This window comes from Nuphar pumila, chromosome 5, assembly GCF_984573655.1.
Source record: "Nuphar pumila chromosome 5, dmNupPumi1.hap1.1, whole genome shotgun sequence".
Lineage (NCBI taxonomy): Eukaryota > Viridiplantae > Streptophyta > Magnoliopsida > Nymphaeales > Nymphaeaceae > Nuphar > Nuphar pumila.
This window is the reverse complement of record NC_143253.1, coordinates 53369123-53391959: the sequence shown is the minus strand read 5'-3', so window position 1 is coordinate 53391959 and position 22837 is coordinate 53369123. Positions and strand designations below refer to the sequence as shown.

The following is a 22837-nucleotide window of genomic DNA, read 5'->3' as shown; positions in this document are numbered from 1 at the left end:
TAGAGGACGTCCTATGTCGACCTCCATTTGTATCCAAGAGTCTATATGAATTAAAATAATATCTAGTTTTAATTCAGGTAAATAAACAAATAAATAAAAAAAGTGATCATTAATATTTTTGATTAAAAAATTTAATTAAATTACTAATTAAGAATTTAAAGGGGGTGGGACATCCCACACCTCTTGAAGAATTAATATTAGTTAGAATTGTTAATGGATAATTGTTGAATAGTCAAACCTAATAATCATAATTAAATAAAATTTAAGAAAAATCAAATAGCTAAAGAGGTAGGAGTTTAGAAGATAATATTTTTTTTAGAAAGAACTCCTTTTACCCTCCACACGATTTTGGAGAGAGAGAGTCCTTTCTTAACTAGATTAGGGATTGTCGAGAGGGTTATATATAACCCCTCTCACACACTCCTCTCATTTTTTCCGAAACTCTCTCTCTCTTCTTTCCCTTCTTGTTTTTCTTCTTTCTCTCCTCCTAAAAATGTCTAGGAGGGCTGGAGTAGTGTGTGCAGTCATTAAACCAACACAAACTTTGGTGGTTGTAGTGTAGAGATCAGACTACCTAATTTCTTCTTTGTCTTAAGTATCTATTGATTTTTCAGGTAAGATTTACGTAGTAAATGCTTTTTATGTATATTAAGCATGCATATATAAGTTATATTTATTTTCAATAGTATATTTATATGTCTGGATCTGTTATACATGTTTTTTCTTTATGAAATTTTGTTATTTGGATTCGTAAAATATGAATTATGAGTTTTTCATAAAAACGATTTTGAAAAGCATGCCTAAATAGGGTTTCTTTGTTGATTCATATTAAATTTAGTCATAACTTTATTATTATTGGTGATATTCATAAATTAACCCATATTGTATCTGATTAAATCCAAAATATTGAGTTTTCAAAGGTTTTATGGTCTTAAGAAGTTTTTTATCAAAAACGTTTTATGGGAAACCCAAGCTTAAGATGTTTGATAAGTTATTCCTAATCAGTTTCGAAAATAAATCGATATCACTTCAAATATCAGTCAGAAAAATCTAAATAAAAATATTGGGTTAATCTACACATCTTGCTTTACCCGATTTGGATTCGTATTGAGGGATAAACGTCTATTCTAATAGAGATCCAGTTTTTAGCTCTGGTTATAGGACTATTTCGACCTATCTCTGATGAAAGGTATAAACGCCCAAGCAAAACAACTTTGGCTATTTTACAAAAAAAATGGGTGAACATATAATAATGGACTGTGTAAAAAGGGTTTTGCCAAAAAAGTTTTCTATAAATTCCAAAAAAATCATTAATCTGATGAAAATCTTGCAGTTTACAAATTCTGGATTGAAACTTTATCAAAATGGGGTTTTGTACAAGATTTTAAATTATGTTTGTACTCATTATTTTTTATATCGGTTTATTGGGTTGTATTTTTGACAGGTACATGCAACTACAATAAAAATATGGCGATTTTATATAAGATCTGTTATTTTTGACAGATTTTATAAAAATAGGTCATGAGGGATCCAAATTTTATTGATGACTTATGCTTGTGATTAGTCACTAACGTGTTTGGATCTTGTGAATTTACTGTTTTTCTTTTATATTCTATATATTATTAGTGTTTGAAAACCATATTGAATCATAAACAAAGGGCTAAACATTTAGAAATATCTGAGTTTAAGTTCATGCAAGTTGTAAATGAAAGATATTACAAATTTTTTATTGTCTTGTAAATTAACTATTTTGGTTGATTCCAAAATAGAGTATTTTTATTTATATGATTTGTTCAACATGTTTAGCTTGTTTAATATCTGAATTCATGCTTGACTTAATGAAGATTTAATAGTTTGTGTTTGAGAGAATCAAACTCTTAAATTTTTTAGAAATTGATTTAGGTTTTTGGGCTCTTTCTTGAAATTCAATTCTTCTAAATGCATATGTTGTTAGGATATGATTTTTTTAAGTTATGTGCATGACTACAATTGAATATAATTAAAAATATATATGCCTTCCGGATTTGGGCTTATGGGGGCTTGGATCGAGAAAATTGACTTATGTGTTTTTTGTTACGGGTTAGTTGTAATAAATTCTTTGATTCAATATGTTATCATGGATGTTTAATTAGGTCTGATATAATTTGAGTACTGTAAAATCAAGATATTAATTAGAGTCATGTCGATTTGCTCGGTGAGAGTTTATGGGCGCTCTTATAAAAAAAGTCAGGGTTTTGTGATTCTAGTTATGTTTTGATGTTTTCATTAAAAATTTCCAGAAATGCAGTCTTGAATTATATCAGATTTGATATAAATATTTATGATAGAGATAAATGTGAGTTAGATTGCAATTAGAAAGTTATGGTTGTGGTATAAGGATGGTCTGTTTTTGAGAAAAATGCTCTAAGATAAATGGTATTTGAGATTTATGAGTAAATTTATTTATGATAACTTAAATATTTTTATTTTCATGATAAACTGAGTATGATCATGATTGCATTTGTAAAGCATGCCAAAAAATGAATATAGACATATTTGTTGCTTTGTGTATGCACATATTTTAGTTGTGCAGTTTTGAACTACTTTAGCTACAGGACCTAAATAATTTAACAGTGATGTTAGAACTATAGTTCTCAGATTGATTCATATTTGTGATAATGTTGCATGCTTATTTTTAAATATTGAAATTATGTGATACTGTATGAATAAATTATGAAATAACATGTTGACATGATTCATTGCTTATGAGAATGCATGTTATGATTTGAAATACAATATTTGTGAAATGCATGCATGATGATATAAATCTCACAGGGTTGCATAGGTACTTGGGTGCTCGATAAAATAATAATTTATGATTTTAAAGAGAGAAACAATGAGATGACAATGCACTAACCTAAATGGTATATGCATTTACCTATGACCTAATTAATAAAGATAACCCTGAGTTGTATTTTTTAGTATGCCTTTACCGAGGTATGCTCAATCAGAATGGATGATGATCTACCTTAAAGAGGGTAGGCGGTACGAAACTCTTTGAATCTTTTTTTTTATTATGCTATGAGGGGCAATGCCTTAGCGGTTCCCCAACCCAGAGAATTTAGGGAGACTAGAACTTTCTCTTATATCCTAGGTGGGCATGTCCCTTGGAATTCTGCTGAAGTGAGTAATTATGATCATTGTTGTGACACAAAGCAACACCCTGAGTATATTCTCTCTAAGCACATCGTTACTTTTAATAGTGTGTCTCTGCTCCTAGGGAAGATGACTTAGTCAGCTACTCGAGAAATTAAAACACATAACATAATAAACACCCGAGTAGTCTAGTTTGTTTCATGTTGATTCTACGCATACCTGACACACTTTTGGTAATCAAGTGAAACATAAAATACTTGCTCACTTTACTTTTTCACTCTTTTATTTATGTTCATATAATTATGTGGATTCATGCATATTATTAAATATCTGTTTTCATTTAGAATGCAGTTATGTATGCTTGAAATTGTTATATTATACTTGTACATATTTTCAGAATCATGAATGCATGAATATCCTATAAATCGTTTATCCGTCGATTAAATGTTGAATGCAGTCTTCGGTGATTGATGTTTATTATGCAAGCTTTATGTATTGTATCTTACATTATCTGTGCGAATCTTATTGAGATTCTTCAAAGTCTCATGCTTTCAAAATAAAATATTTTTTAGGTATATGATCAATGAAGCGAGTGCATGATACTGGAGAGGGCTGATGTTTTCGAGATCCCAGTAGCTATTTGTCTATTTAAATTTGATATTCATTGACTATTTATTTATCTAATTTTGAACAATGGCTTGAATGGTTTAATATTTAATGAAACTATTTTATATTTCAATTAATTTTTCTTATGGATGATTGAATGACAATGTTTTTAAAATGTAATGTATCTGGGAGGTTTAACAAAAAATGTAGCATATTATATTGATTTCAAATCAATATTTTGTACTGTGTTTGCTCACATAGATGATAACTTAAGGATTTTGTCATTTGTATGCTTTATTTTTTAACTTTGTTGTAAGAAGCTATTAAATATCGGTGTATGTGCAGACTAACTCCTTAGAACTTAATTCGATTAAGACAATGTCAATGATAAAAGTCTTAAATTAATAATTTTTTCTATGTAATGGTTCAATTGTATTTGTTAACGATAGTTATGTACTTGATCTGGTACTAGAAGGCTAAGACATACTCGCGCTTGCGCTCAGGCAAGCCATCTAGTACTTGGTATGGTTAGAACGTGTCCGTTGGTGAGACTGTTGTATTATTACATATTAGAAAAAAATAAAAATAAATAACATGTTAACTTTGAAAAAACAAATTTTTTGGTATTTTTGGTTTGAAATCTGTCGGGCTGTTACAACCTGCTCCTACAATCATTCATTCATTTATTCAAAATTTGTATAAGGTAATACATTTGTTACAATTATAGTAATTATCACTTATTGCAAACATTCACAGTATATACATTATTGTTATAATTTGCATATACATTCATACATCCACAATATATACATTCAAACATTTACATATTAATAGTAAAAAACCAGTTACAATTTGTATTTACATCCATACATGAATAATAAAAAAATATAGTTATAATTTTTATATATATCTATACATTAACAATAAAAAGAAATGTTAGAAATTTATGTATATATTCACACATTCACAATATATACATTCAAAAAATGAAACAAAAGTTTATACAAACAAAACAATATACAAATTACAACTAGTGTGAATGTATCTATACAAAAAAAAAACTATTTGTGAATCTGATAACAATTGCAAGAAATTTAAAGATAGCGACTGTTGTGGATAATGCAACTACTACCCTCGTGGTTTTAGCTCCTCAAGCTCCCTATCCTTGCTTGAGATCAATGCTGTATGAGTTCACAAAAGTTCTTATAGACTATGTATAATGATGTTCTTACTAGAGAGCACCATATCCTTGGCTTCAAACAAATCTTGTAACTTACAGATTTTAGCTCTTGCAAGAGTTAAGTTTGTATAATCTCAACTTGCAGTCTTTTTGAGCTTTTATCTCCTCGCCTCTATTTTCTCTTATTTCTTTTATTTGTAACCAAAGTATATATAAATATACAAGGTAATAAATTAACAATAAAAATAAATTTATAAACATAATTAATATATGCATAAGCACATTATCATCTCAATGCCCCTCTTTACATTGAAATTGTTTGGCAATACTTGGTTGGCAGCAACTACGTTCTTCTGGCTGACACATGCTATGAAATGTAAGTTAATATCATCGTTATCGTCACACTAGTTTTCAAGTTCGGAGGAGAACAACATGGGGTAATCGTTCGATCATCCTTCAAACAGGCTAATACACTTTTGCTAACTATGAAAGGGTAACGAGGTTGTTGTTGAGCATACCCAAACTATCAAAAATTCAGTTGCCTATTTGGCATTCAACTTCATTCATGTTGTGCAACCAAATGTCCTTTATTGTGATGTCTATGGCTTGGACAACCACATCCTCCAATATATTAGAGTCTCTATAGGGACACCACATTACCTACAAAATCAAGTTTCATTCATAACTACAGCTATATATTGCATTAGTTATAAAAATATAACCACTTCTTTCACGTATACTTACATGTACTCTAGTCAGCTAGTGCAACTTTGTAGTGCATTGGGCTCTTCCCAACTAAGGACTCATCCCCCATCTATCATTCGCTTCCTCCTCTTCTTCGGAGTCTAGGTTGCATTATGAACATGCCCTATTTTACATAGCAATACGTGAAAATTGAGGGATTAGGTCGCGCTCAAGGAGCCTTATAATGGATATGTGCTCCCATATCCAAACCTGCAAGGATCATTATATAAATTAATTTATAAACTAGTGCTTAAGATAAAAGAATTATGTTTTTATATCAAATAAATCAAACCAATATTCGTACCTCCAACAACACCAACATGCCACACAAGTTTTTTCCTCCACACTTCACATGACTCAAACTTGCATACATGTATGCAAGTGAAGCTGCTTTTCATGCATTTTCATCGACGCGATATAGGTCTTGCACTAGTTACATATATGATACATGAATCAACTTTGCACTAGCACATGCCATAATTCTTTAAATGTACCGACTTTTGAGTGTAGTTTGAACAGGGTGTTCGAAAGCACATTCAGGATATGGCCGTAACATACAAAGTCATTCTCTTTTTATTTTATTTTTTTCTCGTTCTCAACAATGGTCTCGTTCTCCAATTCTTCTAGACACACATTTGTAAGCATATACACCACATTCACACTTATGAGAAAAATATGAAGTTTGTGTTGCCACCTCTTGAAATTCATACCATCGAATTGAGACAACTAGGGCAACTCATGGTTTCCAACCTTCACAGTTGCTATTTTGCAAATCTATCATTTGATTTAAAAAAAAAAAAACTCAGTGAGTATGGTAACTGAGCTTGAACCATGTGTGCTCGAAGGCACGTGTTAAATGCATTATCTTTCAAGTGATAGTTTTCTACTTAGGATCAAGTTATTTGTACAACTTCGCTCTCAGAATACAATCAAACATTTTCTACTTGCGAAGGTCGGTCCATTCCCTGCACTGGGTGAGACCGAGCAACTTGACATGAATCACTTTGAATAGTTTATTGACTTAGTTAGGGTTGTGCACACTCTAAGCTCTACAAGCTTACTCTTGATTAAGTTAATGCCTAAAACACCTCACTAGAGAGGAAAACATGAGAGAGCGATGATGAATGAGCGATAGAGAGAATGGGAGAGGGCTATGATATATATATAAGCCCCAAACGGCTAGTCAAAGCAAATCTAGTGGTTATGTGTGCTCAACATACCAAGAGGGTAAAACCCCAATCCAAAAAGACCCTACAAGGGTTAAGAACATACAAAATTTGGGTCACAGTCAAGAGTCTGTTTGACCATAAATGTCCCATGCCCAAGATGTTGGGTAGGTTCTAATCAAGGTCAAAGAGGAACAATGTGTAATAAGACCAAGTTAAGATCCAAAATAGTCAATCAAACCTCATAAATAGGGTCAGTCAAGGCCTTGGGGATAAAACTGCCCTAAGAGCAAAAAATTTGGTCAAAGTTCAAGAATATGACCATGATGAAGATTAAGCTGAATCGATTCAAGTTGAGCTAACTGAATCAAATTGAAACCCAAATCTAAGTCTAAGTCCAAATCCAAAGTGCCCTAATTCACTTGGACCATAAATGCAACACTATTTAAACCATGTGAAGTTCTGTAAACTCTTCATCTAAGACCAAACTTTTGAAGGGAATGACAAACTTACTAAATGTAAGATAACAGATAGGCAAAACCCCAACATAAGTATGCGCATTCAAAAGGCCATATCGTGATCAGACTCTTTACTTTTTCGTACTAGATAAGCCTTTGAAAAGTATAAAATGAAAATCTCAAACCCAGCTACATGTTCTTCCTTTTTTTCACCAATCTTGGTATGCCTGGAGGCACCCACTTGTCCCAAAACGAGGAAAATGAATTCTGCGTTTGGCTGATTCACGGACGAACAGAAACACGGGAAACCAAGAAAAACAGAACAATTGAGTTAAGCTGACCTTGCTTGTGATTCCGTCCATTTTCTAACAAAGGGTGAGATTCGATCTCCCCACCATCATCAAATCTCTCCCCCAGACCCATTCTTTCCCCCATTGACAGGATTCCCACCAAAAAGAATAGTCGTGGTGACTTTTGTGGACACCCAAATATCAAGCACAATCATAGACAGGCCCTAACCAAGGGGAGACCCGGATCCGAAACGATAACTATCGGGCAGGAATTCTCCTCCCTCTTTCTAGTCTCCGCTCTCTCTGGTTTTCCTTCAGAAAATCCTTGCTCTATATTTTCTGATAGATCTTATTACCTCTTTTCCCATCTATTCAGATATCTTCTTGGTTGGTGAATCATGGGTTCGGTGGGAGAGGAGGACTCACAGACTCGTCTTTCATTCATGGAGCGTGCACTTGGAGAGGTACCTTCGTGGCTACCCTTTTTTTTCACGAGCCTCTGATATTTCATCTGGTTGCTTGGTAGCATGCCTGTGCATCCAAACTCGTGATTGACAATGCCATATATGATCACATGGTATGATGATAAGGTTTCCTGTTATTATATTGAATGAATTATGTATTTGGTATCATTGCAATGCAGAATATGTGCATGTATTTGCATTCTTGGAATGTAAGGATGATGGCTTATTGCTTAAGTTATGTGACCACTGTATCAGTTCAATAGAAGCTGCATCAGGTCTTGCCGTTTCGGTAGACATGAGTTGAATGCTGATTTATTGCTTGAATTATATGATCACTGTATTGGTTTAACCGAAGTTGGATCAAGTCTTGCCAATTCTATCAGTCCAAGTTTAATCCGAAGTGATTTAGAGCCGAGGTCATGCTGGTCGATGTTGTGAGTTGCCTACTTCCCCGGGTTCATGATACGTTTGGAACGGGCGATGGATCAGGGGGAACAGTTAGCAGCCCAGGGTAGAGAACATGGTAACCATGGTTCAAATTGATTAAGCTGATAAGGACAATACACATAAATTTTTTCCAATTAGGTTGGAATGTCAAACTTGGGTTCCTGTTTTTTCAACATCTGATTATGTTAGATACAGACTAATTCATGTTTAGTTTTTCCACTTTCACATTTAAGATTTTTTTAAGTCTCAAAAGAGAAAAAAAAGGAATTCTTCAAAATTTTCTTTAATTCTTAGTTTTCACAGAAGAAACTTGTTCATGTAATCCAATATATGAGACTTTTGGAATCAGTAAGATTTTCCCAAGATAGTGTTTATACAGATGTAGTATATCATGTTTCTCTTCATATATATATTAGAATTTACTGTTTTTTCTTTTCACTCAAAGGCACTTGATAATTCTAACATGCATTAATGCCTTCTGATCTTAAATATCACTTCATTTACACAATCTATTATTTGGTTGGAGTTTATTATGAACATCTATCTCCCTTTCTAGGCAGTATTTTGAAATGCCTATTGTCTATGTGGTGTTGTATCTTTCGTAGTCTGGTGCTTCATTGCCTTCATAGGCAAAGTATGTTTTGAAATGCCAATTATCTGTGTGGCTCTTGTACCTGCCTCCTGGTTTCCTAAGTGCTTCTTTCCCTTCACAGGCAAAGTATGCAATGGACAACCTTGAAGTACCTGTCGGGTAAGCCTGCTTCCCTTTCTTGATCTATCACTGCGAACGTTTTTCTTTTCACCAAGTGCACTTCAAATTTCAAAGAGGCGGATCTTTTACTGCTTATTCAACTGTACAATGAATTTGATTCCTATGTGACGACTTGTGGGAATATACAGTGTGACTACATGATATTGTAGGCTAAACTTTGGAATAGAAGCATCACAACGAGGTTGGCATTATGAACATTGTATAGAAAGAAACTACTTCTACTACTGCTGCTAGCATGATTATGACTGCTGCTATGTATTACAATCATCATCACCAATGCACACTATTCTGCAACATATCTATGTTGTGTTTGGGAGCTGAAAGTTGGCATCAAAATGGAAAATTTAGGTTTTGGTAAATAAGGGAGTTGAACTTTGGTGGTTTTGGCAATTCCACCTCTTTGTTTGAAAGCTCTCATAGGACTCCAACCAGAATTTAGTGGCAGCTCCCAAACAGAGTGAGGCTTTTGAAACCCAAAACAGGAACAATTATGAACCAGAAATGACAATATATATTCATATTATACTTGTTGGTTCATTTGTAAGTGCAATATGAAATGAATGGGGGATAAAGACTATGCATTATAAGAATAGTGGCTAATGTGTCATCAGACAGAGTTTAAGCTTATCATTGATTTGGGTTATGCTTGAATCAGTCCCACCAGTTTAGTCACCATAAATCAGTCCCCTTCAGACCAATTTGACCCTCTCTAAACTTGGTCAAAGACCAAGCAAGTCTTGACTGAGCAAATACTTTTCCACCCAAGTTTATCAAACTGGTTATTGGGTCGGATTGGGATGATCCAACCTCACTCAATGGGTGAGTTCATAAGGTGTCTGCCAGACAGGAGCTTTTGATTAGCATGGCACATAATCACCCCTTCCACATGGTAAAGCAAGTCAACTCTTCAAGCATGACACAAGTTTCTGAATGAAGGTGTTGGTGGTTTGGTGAAAATGTACATCAAAGCTGCCTGCAGCAACAATGTTTCAGTGAAATTGTGCATGCAGCAGCAGCAATGGACTGTCCAGATACTCCCAGGCCATCTATCTCACACCCTCTTCTTTTATCTACTCAACTGAGAGCTCATCTCTCACGCTCCTCTCGAGTATGCCCTTTCGTTCTCTTTTGCATGTTTATCTCCTTCCCATCCAGTTTCCAATCAACTGCCAAAGTTTGTTCAAGGGCCAACTTCAACTTCTTTTCTACAGCAAAAATAGAAGGATCTAGAGTCATGAAAGAAGCATAGGAAGGCGTTAGAGAGGCACTCTATTGAGGATTGCCTATAGACTATAGCAGTTAAAATGTATAATTGGGGTGGGGTGGGGGGGTGTAATAAAATGGTGGTCTTCAACAAATGCACAAATAACTCACAAACAAGTGTCTATTGGAGACACTACAAGCATGACGCTTGAAAGGGTATAAAGGGAAGAACACTTGAAAAATAAATAATACTTTATTCATGAACAAAATGCTTAAGAAGCATAGTACTTTACATTGAAGGGGTTCACCCCTATATATACAAAAAAATGGGAGAGAGAGGAGAGCTCATTTTGAGCTCTCCAAAAAGAGACGTTGGATTCCAACGTCTCTTAATATAGCTGTTGGACTACAGTCCAACAACATTTATTATTATAGCTGTTGGACTATAGTCCAACAACATTTATTATAGTTGTTGGACTACAGTCCAACAGCTACTTGCACAGTCAAGTTCCAACAGGAACTTGACTGGATCAAAATATCTAGTTTCTATTGAACTAGATGCTAAAAAAGAAAATAAAAAATAGAAAAATAAAATAATAAAAGAAAATATAATAATATTAAATAATATATATATATATATATATATATATATATATTGCAGTTTACATTTTAACACTCCCCTTCAAACTTACGGTACAATGAGCGAAAGTTTGTCTAAGAGGAAGTGAAATCTGGGAGCAGCGAGAGGCTTGGTGAAGAAGTCTGCTAATTGATATTCTGATGTAACATATGGCAGATCAATGGTTCCATGTAAGTATTCCTCTCTGACATAGTGACAGTCCATCTCAATGTGTTTAGTGCGCTCATGGAATGTCCGGTTGCTTGCAATGTAGATCGCACTTTTGTTGTCACAACACATCTTTGAAGCTTGCGTTGCTTTAGCTCCCATATCCGCTAGCAATCGTCTGAGCCAAACAACCTCCATAGTGGTGGTTGCCATGGCTCTGTATTCAGCTTCGGTGGAGGAAAGAGAGACTTTCTGCTGCTTCTTGCACCTCCACGAAATTAAGGTTTCACCTAGGAACACACAAAAACCAGTAGTTGAGTGTCTATTATTGGGATCACCTCCCCAGTCAGCATCAGTATATGCAATTAAATTTAATGAAGATGAAGCAGACAAGAAGAGTCCTCGTGAAAGAGAGGATTTTAAGTATCTAATAATACGCAAAATCGCTCCCATGTGCACGGAGGTGAGAGCATGCTGAAACTGACTGACTGTATGAACCGCATGAGTTATATCTGGCCTAGTAATGGAAAGATAAGAAAGAGCTCCAACAAGTTGTCTATAAGGAGTAGGATCATCAAGAAGTTCTCCATCATCAATTTTCATTTTAACATTGACCACTTCTGGAGTGTCTACTTTCTTATCATCTGTAATTCCAGACCTGGAAACGATATCAAGAGCAAATTTAGATTGAGATATCAAATACCCCCGAGAGGAATAAACAACTTCAATGCCTAAAAAACATCTTAATAAACCTAAGTCAGTCATTTCAAAGTGAGTTTTAAGAAGAGATTTGATATTTGCAACTCCCTGTTTGTCGCCTCCGGTGATGATCATATCGTCCACATAGAGAAGAAGAATAATGATGCCTGCATCAGATTTCTTAACAAACAAAGCAGTGTCAGTTAAACAAGGTTGAAAACCAATATCAAGCATAACATGACTAAATCGGTCATACCAGGCTTTTGGAGCCTGTTTAAGACCATAAAGAGCTTTTTCTAGACGAAGAGCTTTACCCTTAGGGATACTAATACCAGGTGGGGCTTCCATGTATACTTCTTCAACGAGATTCCCATTCAGGAAAGCATTTTTGACATCTAATTGAAAAATAGGCCATGTTCTAATGGAGGCCAAGGCTATTAAAGTTCTAACAGTGGTCATACGGGCCACATGAGCAAATGTTTCTTCATAATCGATGCCATACTCTTGGGCATATCCTTTTGCTACTAAACGGGCCTTATATCTTTCCAGGGTCCCATCACTTTTGGTTTTGACTTTGTATACCCACCTACAACCTATAGGTTTCTTACCCGGAGGAATATCTTGTATCGTCCAAGTATTGGCCTTTTCTAGTGCATCCAATTCTATTTTCATGGCTTCTATCCATTCTATATGATTTTTTGCTTGAGAATAGGATGATGGTTCAACATATGATTGTATTAATGTAATGGCGGCCCTATACGTGGGTGAAAAAGATTCATAAGACACAAATTTTTCTGGAGGTTTAGAGATTCTAGACGTTCTTCTAGGTGAGACTTCAGAGTATTTTTGTAATGCACATGGAAGATTTTGCTCTCTACGTCTTGAATATTGTAGACTAACATCCCTATGGATTTGCTCTTCATTATCATCATTTTCAACAACAATAGGACTTTGATCATTGTCAAGGTCACATCCAACATCACATTCATTGGATTTTGAAGTTGGATCAATTAAAAACGAGTATTCAGTGACATCCTTGGATTTTTCAAATTCAAAGAAGCTTTCTTTTTCCAAAAAAGATACATTTCTTGACACATATAATTTGTCATTTTGAAAATCGAAACACCTGTAGCCTTTTTGATTATCAGCATATCCTAAAAAGCCACATGGGATTGCACGAGGAGAGAGTTTATCATTTCTGTTAGTGAAAACAAAACATTTGCATCCAAAGACTCTTAATCTAGAATAATCTGGAGTTAAATTAACAAGCTTTTCTATTGGAGTTGTATTCTTTAATGAGGAAGATGGCATCCTATTAATGAGGTAGGTGGCAGTTAGGACCGCTTCAGCCCAAAAACTTTTTGGAACTTGATTTGCAATTAGCAATGTCCTAGTAGTTTCCATAATGTGCCGATGTTTGCGTTCGGCTAGGCCATTCTGTTGTGGAGTGTGTGGACATGATCTTTGATGTGTAATACCATGTAAATTGAGATAGTCTTTGAATTCGTTGGACATAAATTCTCTCCCTGAATCAGTGCGAAAAACAGAAATATCATTTTGAAACTTATTTTTAACCATTTTATGAAATATTTGGAAGTTAGCAAAGACATCAGATTTATGTTTAAGAAAATAAATCCAAGTATGTCTAGAAAAGTCATCAACAAAAATGACATAATATGTATAACCACCTTTGGAAATAACTGGTGCGGGGCCCCAAACATCCGAATGTATTAACTCAAGTGGTCGTGAGGAAACAAAAGTTCTACTAAGAAATGGTAACCTTTTCATTTTGCCAAGAATGCAGTCTTTACAAGAAAAATTTTCAGAATTACAAAATTTTTCCAAACTTGGAAAATATTGAATTTTAGACATATGAGGATGGCCAAGCCTTTTGTGCCATAAATCCAATTCTAATTTCTGAATATTATAACAAAATGCATTCTTTGGTAATTCCAAAAAGTCCATGTAATAAAGTCCTCCTTCTCTATGGCCTTCCCCAATCAGCTTTCCTGACTGGCGATCCTGTACCCAACAACCATGAGAAGAGAAGGAGATATTACATCCATAATCAGATATTTGCGAGACAGATAAGAGATTCAAATTAAGTTTAGGGATATATCTAACTTCTGGGATAAAAAATCTTTTGGATTTTTGAAGATTTTCAAAACATCCTATTCCTTTTACTTCGAGAGATTTGCCATCGGCTGTAAAAACCTTTGACACACTTGAGTTATTTTTAAGACATTCGGATAGACTATTAACATTTGGGGTCATATGAAAAGAAGCACCAGAATCTAAAAGCCAAGGAAAGTTACCTGGACCGGAGAAAGATGCAACTGCCGCTCCAGTTGAGGCTTCGGTTGAGGAGGATACCCCTTTGAGAAGAGGTTGAAGGATTTCCATCAGTTGAGCCATAGACATAGGTGCATCTTGATCTTTTGACTCAGATTCAACAGATGCAACTCTTTTTTCTTCTCTTCTTTTTAACTTTGGACATTGAGGCCTATAGTGCCCCGGTTCATGACAATGATGACAAATAACTTTTCTTTTATCAAAGTCGCCGTTTTGCCTTCCAAAATGAGGCGGCTTGTAAGTACAAGTATGATTCCCTGGTCTAGATACAGCTAAAACGGAGTCATCATCAACTTTTGGAGTACTTTTTCTAAGTCTATTTTCCTCCATAGTGAGCTCTTCTATAGTATCAACAATAGAAGGAATTTTTCCACGATGTAAAAGGGCTGATTTGGTGGATTCAAACTCCGGCTTTAGACCATTCACAAATTGATAGAAATGTTCCATATCGAGTTGCTTTTGGCGAAGCTCGATGTCTTCGGCACAATGCCATTTGGGCTCAAGAAGAGCCAACTCTTCCCAAAGTTCGGACAACTCATTATAATATTCTCGAATAGTTTTATCTTTTTGAGTCATTGTCCGAACTTTATCTTGTAAATTGCATACATGTGCAATATCTTTAAGGGAATACATGTTTTTGAGGTATTCCCAAGCCTTATCGGCATGCTCAAACTTAGCTAGACTAGAGCATTTTTTAATGTCTATGCTATTGATGAGCCATGACATAATTTTTGCATGCCCTATCCTCCATTCTTTCCATTTCTTTTCATAAGTGGCTAACGCCTTACTCTTCTCTTCTTCCGTTAGAGGAACCTCTTTATCACCCTCTTTCTTGGTAAGAGATAGTTTAGGTTCCAAATCGGAACCATCCACTATACCCCATAAACCTTTTCCCCAAATGTGGTGCTTCATAATCGAAGCCCACATTACATAGTTAGTATCATTTAGCTTCATAGGAATGATGGTGATCTTATCATTGTCATCCATCTTTTACAAGGGTAAGAGAGGAATAAATAGGAGGAGAGAGAGAGAGAAAAATAAAAAGAAAACAAAAAAAGTAGACAAAGGAATAAGAGAGGATACAAAACCAAATTTTTTTGTAGCACAAGTTCGCCTTTCTTCAAACAAATCTTCTTGAGCCAAGAACAAGGTGATGAAACACCTTTTGTAAATGTGGCACGGAAATCGAGGCGGAAGCACTTCAAGATCTAAGGATTTCGTAGCTCTGATACCATGTAATAAAATGGTGGTCTTCAACAAATGCACAAATAACTCACAAACAAGTGTCTATTGGAGACACTACAAGCATGACCCTTGAAAGGGTATAAAGGGAAGAACACTTAAAAAATAAATAATACTTTATTCATGAACAAAATGCTTAAGAAGCATAGTACTTTACATTGAAGGGGTTCACAAAAAAATGGGAGAGAGAGGAGAGCTCATTTTGAGCTCTCCAAAAAGAGACGTTGGATTCCAACGTCTCTTAATATAGCTGTTGGACTACAGTCCAACAGCATTTATTATTATAGCTGTTCGACTATAGTCCAGCAGCATTTATTATAGCTGTTGGACTACAGTCCAACAGCTACTTGCACAGTCAAGTTCCAACAGGAACTTGACTGGATCAAAATATCTAGTTTCTATTGAACTAGATGCTAAAAAAGAAAATAAAAAATAGAAAAATAAAATAATAAAAGAAAATATAATAATATTAAATTATATATATATATATATATATATATATATATATATATATATATATATTGCAGTTTACATTTTAACAGGGGGTTGGGGTGGTGTTGAGGTATTTTGCAACCAAATGCCATCATTTCATGTTTCTTGCTATTTCCTTCATCCCAAATAGGTGAGAGTGATTCTACAAATTGTCTCCAACACCCCACAACTCTAGGCTCCCAATCCGAGCCTTAGTGGATGTAGTAGTTTCAGTCATGTTGGTGAAGAGTAAGTGGTGGCATATGATGGTGTTCTTTGTTGTATTTATATTTTTGAACTATATTTTCAGCACCGAATAAGATAACTGCCAAATCAATTTGATGAAGGTTTATGGAAGATGTTTTTATTGGCATGTGTTTGCAATTTCTATAGGGGTTAGTTATGGATTTTGTTAAAAACTGGATTTTGGATCCTTCTCATTCTATATGGCTATTTTGACGCCTTGTGGTTTTTTCAAGTGGAGGTTATTATGCTGCTAATCTCAGCCTCAGGATGACTTTCTGAACAATTTATCGATCATGGTTGTGGTCAGTCTTATGAGATCTGTTCTAAATTTAGACATATAAGTAACAGAAAGCAATCAATGTTGGTGACATTTTAACTTGGAACGTATAGGATGCATTAAACATGAATGTTCACTTTAAAGACCTGTTACCTATGTCACATGGGTGAGGGTGCGGGGGTGCGGCACTTTCAAAAACCTTGGGTGCGGGGGTGCAGCAAAAAACAAATATATATATATAGAAGGGGGGTCCGGGGACTCCCCCCGGCGCGGGTGCGGCACTTGTCTGGCCGAATCCCTGTGACATAGCCTGTTACTTATTGCAACTTTATCTATAGTTGTAACTAGTAAATATCAGTACGTTTGGAAACTGGATCTCTCTAATGCAGAACTTGCAGATGTATCAAAGTAGGCATTTCAAAAACTAGCATATGCACTGTTTTTCAGATTATTAAATAAAATGACAGCATCTGTTTGTTGTAGATTTTATAAATATTTTTTTAAATGGTCATGCAACTATGCTATCAACTTTTTTTCTTTTTTTTTTTGTCCCAATACTTATGGTATCCCTTTGGAATTTCTTTCGACAGTTGTGTGATTGTTGAGGATGGAAAGATCGTTGCTAGTGGGAGCAACCGCACCAGCGAGACAAGAAATGTATGGCCTACTTCTTTATGCCTTTCTGTAATATTTAGTTAACATCTTACAAAAGATAATCATTATGAAGGGCATTATTTTCTAAAAGCTTTTATTTTCTACTGTGTAATTCTAGCTTCTTATTTTTTCAAAAGTTGCACTCCTTTTCCAATTGTTTTAAAAACCAAGGGCATGTTTCATAATAAGTCTGTGGACACACATACACAGATTCCTATTGTATGGACTGCTAAGTCCATCCTAGGGAATACACTATCTTTATTCAGTCCACTCAAAGAAATCTTTGCCTATTTAATACCCTAGCAAAGAAATGCACATTTGTGATGCATCAGAAAATCAATATAATTTTAATTTAACCAGTTTGGTGATTACAGATACTGAGTTTAGATGTACACCCTCCGTCCTGGTCGTTCATGTGAGATGTTGCCTTTACATTTGCAGTTAATACTGATAATGAGGTGCTCACCATGATTAAACACCTGGTACTCTAGTTAGTTTATTTGCACTTGGTCAGATATGAAGTTGAAAGAAGATGTTCTGCTTCCTTTTGCCTTACCTTTTGGCTTTGGAAATCATTTCACTAACTGATGGCCAATTTTGTTTGTGTGCATGGTCAATCCAAGTAACATCTAAATAGTATATTTTCATGCAGCAATTTCTGGGGCTTTCAACCTCTTTTTGGTGATGACTGCAGGCAACAAGGCATGCTGAGATGGAAGCAATTGATAAGCTGCTGGAACAATGGCAAAGATCTGGACTTGCACAACCAGATGTTGCAGAGAAGTTTTCAAGATGTGATCTTTATGTTACATGTGAACCTTGTATAATGTGTGCAACCGCTTTATCCATACTCGGTTTGTGAAGTTGACTGTATTCAGTTTTGGGTTCATTAATGTGGTCACTTGATAACCTTGTCATTTATATCTCATAGGCATAAGGGCAATCTACTATGGATGTGCAAATGATAAGTTTGGAGGCTGTGGATCGGTCTTATCATTGCATTCAAGTGATTCTAACCAGCTGTCAAGGTATTTGAATTGCTCCTGACTGCTGATAATTTACATGTTTATTTTGCACTTTGGTTCTTAACTGCAAATGTTCTTGGGTTGCTTTAAGGAGTTCATAGGTAATACTAAAATTCATGTTACCAAATTTCAACATGGCAGAACATGGATCAGTTGTGTGGTGGTGCTGTCAATGGGTTGGATCTGGGTTGGGTATCTGAGAGGACCTTGATCTATTGAAGGATCTGGGTAAGGGAAAAAAGAATCCAAGATGAAAAGGGACCATGTTTGGGAGTGTATACAGACCCAGCTGGACACAGGTCCTAATGTGAGTTATCTAGGATATTATTGGATTGGATATCTTCTCTGGTCCATATCAGGTGTCTGACCGGACCTGGTTGATGAAGAAAGGTTGAAAAGATGGGGTTTAAACTTTTGGATGGTAAAACACTAGCTTTAGGTGGCATCTTGTCTCTTTTTATTGTAGATATTCGTTTATGTAATGACATTTTCACATCCTTGCATGTATTGTTCTTAATGGTGAATTTCAAAACGGCTATATCTCAACCTGATTTCATGTCCATCTTGTACCCAAATATTTTCAGGATAAGTTATTCTTTTATTGACCACTTACTGAATGTAGATTCCATTTTTTTGCTATTGTTTAACATGCTGGGCCATATTACTTCTTTGTTTTTAGTTACGTTATTGTCTCTATATGCACTATTTGTAAAATCATAAGCAATCTTTCTGTCCTTACCTAATGACATTGTTGTCAGTGGCAAGGCTTTGAAAGGGAAGGGTTTCAAATGTACTGGAGGAATTATGGCAACAGAGGCTGTTTCTCTTTTCCGAAGCTTTTATGAGCAGGGTAATCCTAATGGTAGGTTAATGGATTATCCCTAATATGTACTGCAAACTGATACTCAAAAAAACAAAAATGCATTTTCATGGTGAAATGTACATTCTACATGTATACAAAATATCAGGATGTGCATGTCCATCACATTCAAACACAGACAGAACCTCTGATGTGTTTATGTTACCTGACTTTTTCTCTCAATTTCAGCTCCAAAGCCCCACAGGCCTGTTCGATTAACACAGTGAAATAGATGCACATTGTAGTGCATACAATATGAGGTAGTACAGGTCTCTCTCAAAAATACATATACCATTATCTTATTTCTACTACAAAACAGGTTGATTTTGTTGTTGGATTTAACTAATGCTAAATTCATAACAGGCTGCTATTGAATTGGATACTTTGTTGCCTCGCTTAAATATTGAACAAAGAGAATCATTGTTGGGATTGAATACGAGTTCGGACTAGATTGCCTAGTTCCTCATCTTTATGGAGGCAGTTGTACTGATTTGCAGAGCAATGAGATGCCGTAGTTTATGCTGGCACCTGAATGCAAGATTTTAGTTCTCTTTATTGTTGTGATTAAAGAAATTGTTACTTCAAATCTCATTGTATTTGTAGACCAAAAAAAAAGGGTGAGTATTATGTACTAAAAATGAAAAGGTTCTTGTGATTTATATGGACGGTACTTTTTTTCATGTTTTATAGGTGAGGACCAAGGTTGCCAGACTAGGAAGTAGAAGCGAGAAACGATACGGGAAGCGGAAGCGAGAAGCGATGCATTTTAAAATGTATAGGAAGCGGGAAGCGAGTAAAAGTGACTAATATTAAATTTCATGATTTTTTAGTGTAAGAATTAAATTTTTAACAAAATCTAAAAATGATGATTACCAATTTAGAGAAAGCACATGGAAGTGAGTGAGAAGAGTGAGAGAAAACACATAAAAAACACGAAAAGTTGAGTAAGAGAACATATAAGATGAATAAATGAAGTGTGTGGAAAGCCTAGGAGAAGCGTGGGGGAATCGAGGTTCTCATCAAGTTTCGGAAGCGAGGAGTATCGTGCTTCCGAAGCGAGTTTCTGGGAAGCGAGCTTCCCACCTATCTAAGAAGCTTCCGGTAACTCTGGTGAGGACTAACTTGAACGGGTTTGGCATGTTCCTTTAATATCTTGGTTGCTCCATGTGTGAATGGACTTGGCTATGTATGCACAACGAGCCTAGCTAGTTCGGCTTGAACTAGTTCGAAAAAATAAATAAGCTGAGCTTGAACAAGGGTACACGTAAAGGATCCAAGCTTGAACAGGCAGTAGTCCAGCTCAAATAAGCTCGGTAAGTCTGATTAAGCTTGGTTCACATAGTTAAAAAAAAATAGATTTATGTGTATATTTTGTTCATAATGTTGACACAAAGAAAGGTCTTACCCTAATGGATAAGTCATTGATCATCTTTGGAAGCGGCATGGTTTCAAATCACTGTTTTCTTCTTTCAAAAAAGCATTTTGCACATCTTTCAAAAAGTTTAAAAACATTTTTAGAATGAAGGTTTTCAGCTCGAGTTGAGTCGATTCCTAGTCCTAGCCACAGTTGTTCAAGTTTGACTCGAGCTCGAGCCAAGCTTGAACAACCATTTTTTCTTTACGAACTGAGCTAAGCCAGGTCAAGCTCGGCTTGAGCCTGGCTCGTGTGCATCCCTAGCCTTGGCCTAAGCCTCAAAAGGCTCAACCTAGGCATACATCTCCATGTCAATATTATTGGAAACAAAGAACGGAAACTGGCAAAACTGGAAAAGCCGAGCAAAATAACTGGCTCGAGTAGTTACTCAATCAATTGCCCTCTTCATTGACTAACGCTTGCATGCCTCCTTGAGGCCTTGCAGCCCCTATGAGCTTCTTGTGTGTGTGTGTGTGAATGCGTGCATGTGCATGTGTGTGCTGGTATGGTGAGATCCAGATTGCATTGGTCCTTGTTCACATCCAGATTGCCAAGTACCTTGTGAGATTTCAAAGCTATCACCAATTTAAACCTCTTTATTTTTTTAAAAATGGGCTGAATTTCTATAAGTAAAAAGTGCAGTATTGAGGCACCTACAAAACCTTCCAAAAGATTTCTCTTCAAAATCTCCACCTTTCTTTCAACCTGAAAGATAATCCTGGTTTTGTACGACTCCAGCATGATATTCAAACTGTTCGAGTTAATTCACCATGACATCTGAGGAGGATATCAAACTCCAGCAATGTGAGGAGCTTAATACTTCTTGACCATAGTTGATGACTACAATAAGTGGCGTAGCTAGGATTCATGTGAGGGGGGGAGGGGGCAAACAGGCGTGTAGCAAAAAAAAAATTATTTGTGTGATAGTCGGGGGTTTGGGGGCAGTGCCCCCGATTTTTTTTTGAGATAAAATAAAAAATGGCTACAATTATTAATAAAAATCTATTTCATATGGACAAATCAAACTATTTGCTGCAGTCAGGGCTGGGCTACAAAAATGGATAAAAATCTATTTCATATGGAATCAGGGCTGGGCTAGGACTGGGCTTTCAAAAATAAAATAAATTTTTCAACTGTTTCGGGAGGCACCTGCCCCCCCCCCCCCCTAGCTACGCCTTTGACTACAATCGATGCATTTTGTATTACCTCATAAAATATAAGTTTGAGACCTATGATATCATTAAAAAATTTATTATGATAATTCAAACCCATATTAATATAAATCTTAGATCTGATAATGGTACTAATTTTTTCTTGAACGATATGAAATCATATCTTCGAGAAAAAGGGATTAATCATCAACACAGCGGCATCACGACCCCCCACAACAAAATGAGGTCATCGAACACAAACATAGGGACTTAATAAATGTCTCATAGGCTCTTCGTTTTTAGGCTAACTTATCCATCAAATTTTGGGGCGACTGCATTCTCGCTGTGACTTATCTTATAAATCACATTCTCTCCAAACCGTTGATGGAAAAAACGCCATATGAAGTTCTCCATAACAAAACATGCAAATATGACCACCTCAAAATATTTGGGTGCCTTTGCTATGCTTTAATATTCATTACATCCTCAAATTTGACAATCTTGCTTGAAAATACGTTTTTGTAGGATACCCTTATGGTCAAGTGGGTTATAGAGTTTATTATTTTAAAACTCATAAAATATTTGTCAGCAAAGATGTCAAGTTTTATGAGACTGAATTTCCGTTTCAAGATCATAAAACTCCTGATAATGATGATCGAAATATCTTGCCTATACTAATTTTGAGCCCCAAGAACATGAAGTGCCAAACCAATACCATCCACTCGCACCTACCAATCATAACGTCTCACAAATATGAGATCCTCTTTTACAGCCCAATCCATTTGTCCCAGACGTTGTGGATCCCATACCCGTCAATACTGAATCTTCCACCCCAGAGTTCAAAAATCCAAAAGAATCTACCAACCACCATCGTATCTCTATGATTACAAGTGTTATCATGCAGCCCCTGTGCTTCAGTGTGTTGTAGCTCCAAGTACCCGCTATCTTCTTAGTCACTACATTACATATGATAAATTTTTTCACCACCACCGAGTCTTCCTAGCAGCCATCACTCACAATTTTGAACCAAAATACTTTATACAAGCCATGAAGCACCAACATTGGTGTGATGCCATGGCCAAAAAAATTTGAGTACTTGAAGAAAACTATACTTGGTTTGTTGTGGATTTACCTGAAGAAAAACAACCAGTTGGGTGTAAGTGGATATACAACATTAAATATCGATATGATGATT

The 22837-nt window shown here is 35.5% G+C and overlaps 1 protein-coding gene across 2 annotated transcripts; it reads left to right on the top strand.

The window, feature by feature from the left end:
• The first annotated feature begins 7955 nt into the window (after positions 1 to 7955).
• Positions 7956 to 19730, top strand: EMB2191 (Cytidine/deoxycytidylate deaminase family protein). Of its 2 annotated transcripts, XM_090007438.1 has the most exons (8): positions 7956 to 8043; positions 9204 to 9241; positions 17130 to 17196; positions 17888 to 18047; positions 18125 to 18221; positions 18977 to 19080; positions 19267 to 19337; positions 19441 to 19730. In XM_090007438.1, exons 1-7 carry the CDS (start codon positions 7978 to 7980, stop codon positions 19302 to 19304), a joined length of 570 nt encoding a protein of 189 aa, XP_089863564.1. In that variant the 5' UTR covers positions 7956 to 7977; the 3' UTR covers positions 19305 to 19337; positions 19441 to 19730. The 2 variants fall into 2 exon arrangements, with proteins under 2 accessions (XP_089863564.1, XP_089863565.1); XM_090007439.1 differs by lacking the exons at positions 18977 to 19080; positions 19267 to 19337; positions 19441 to 19730 and adding an exon at positions 18360 to 18633.
• The last annotated feature ends 3107 nt before the right edge of the window (positions 19731 to 22837 follow it).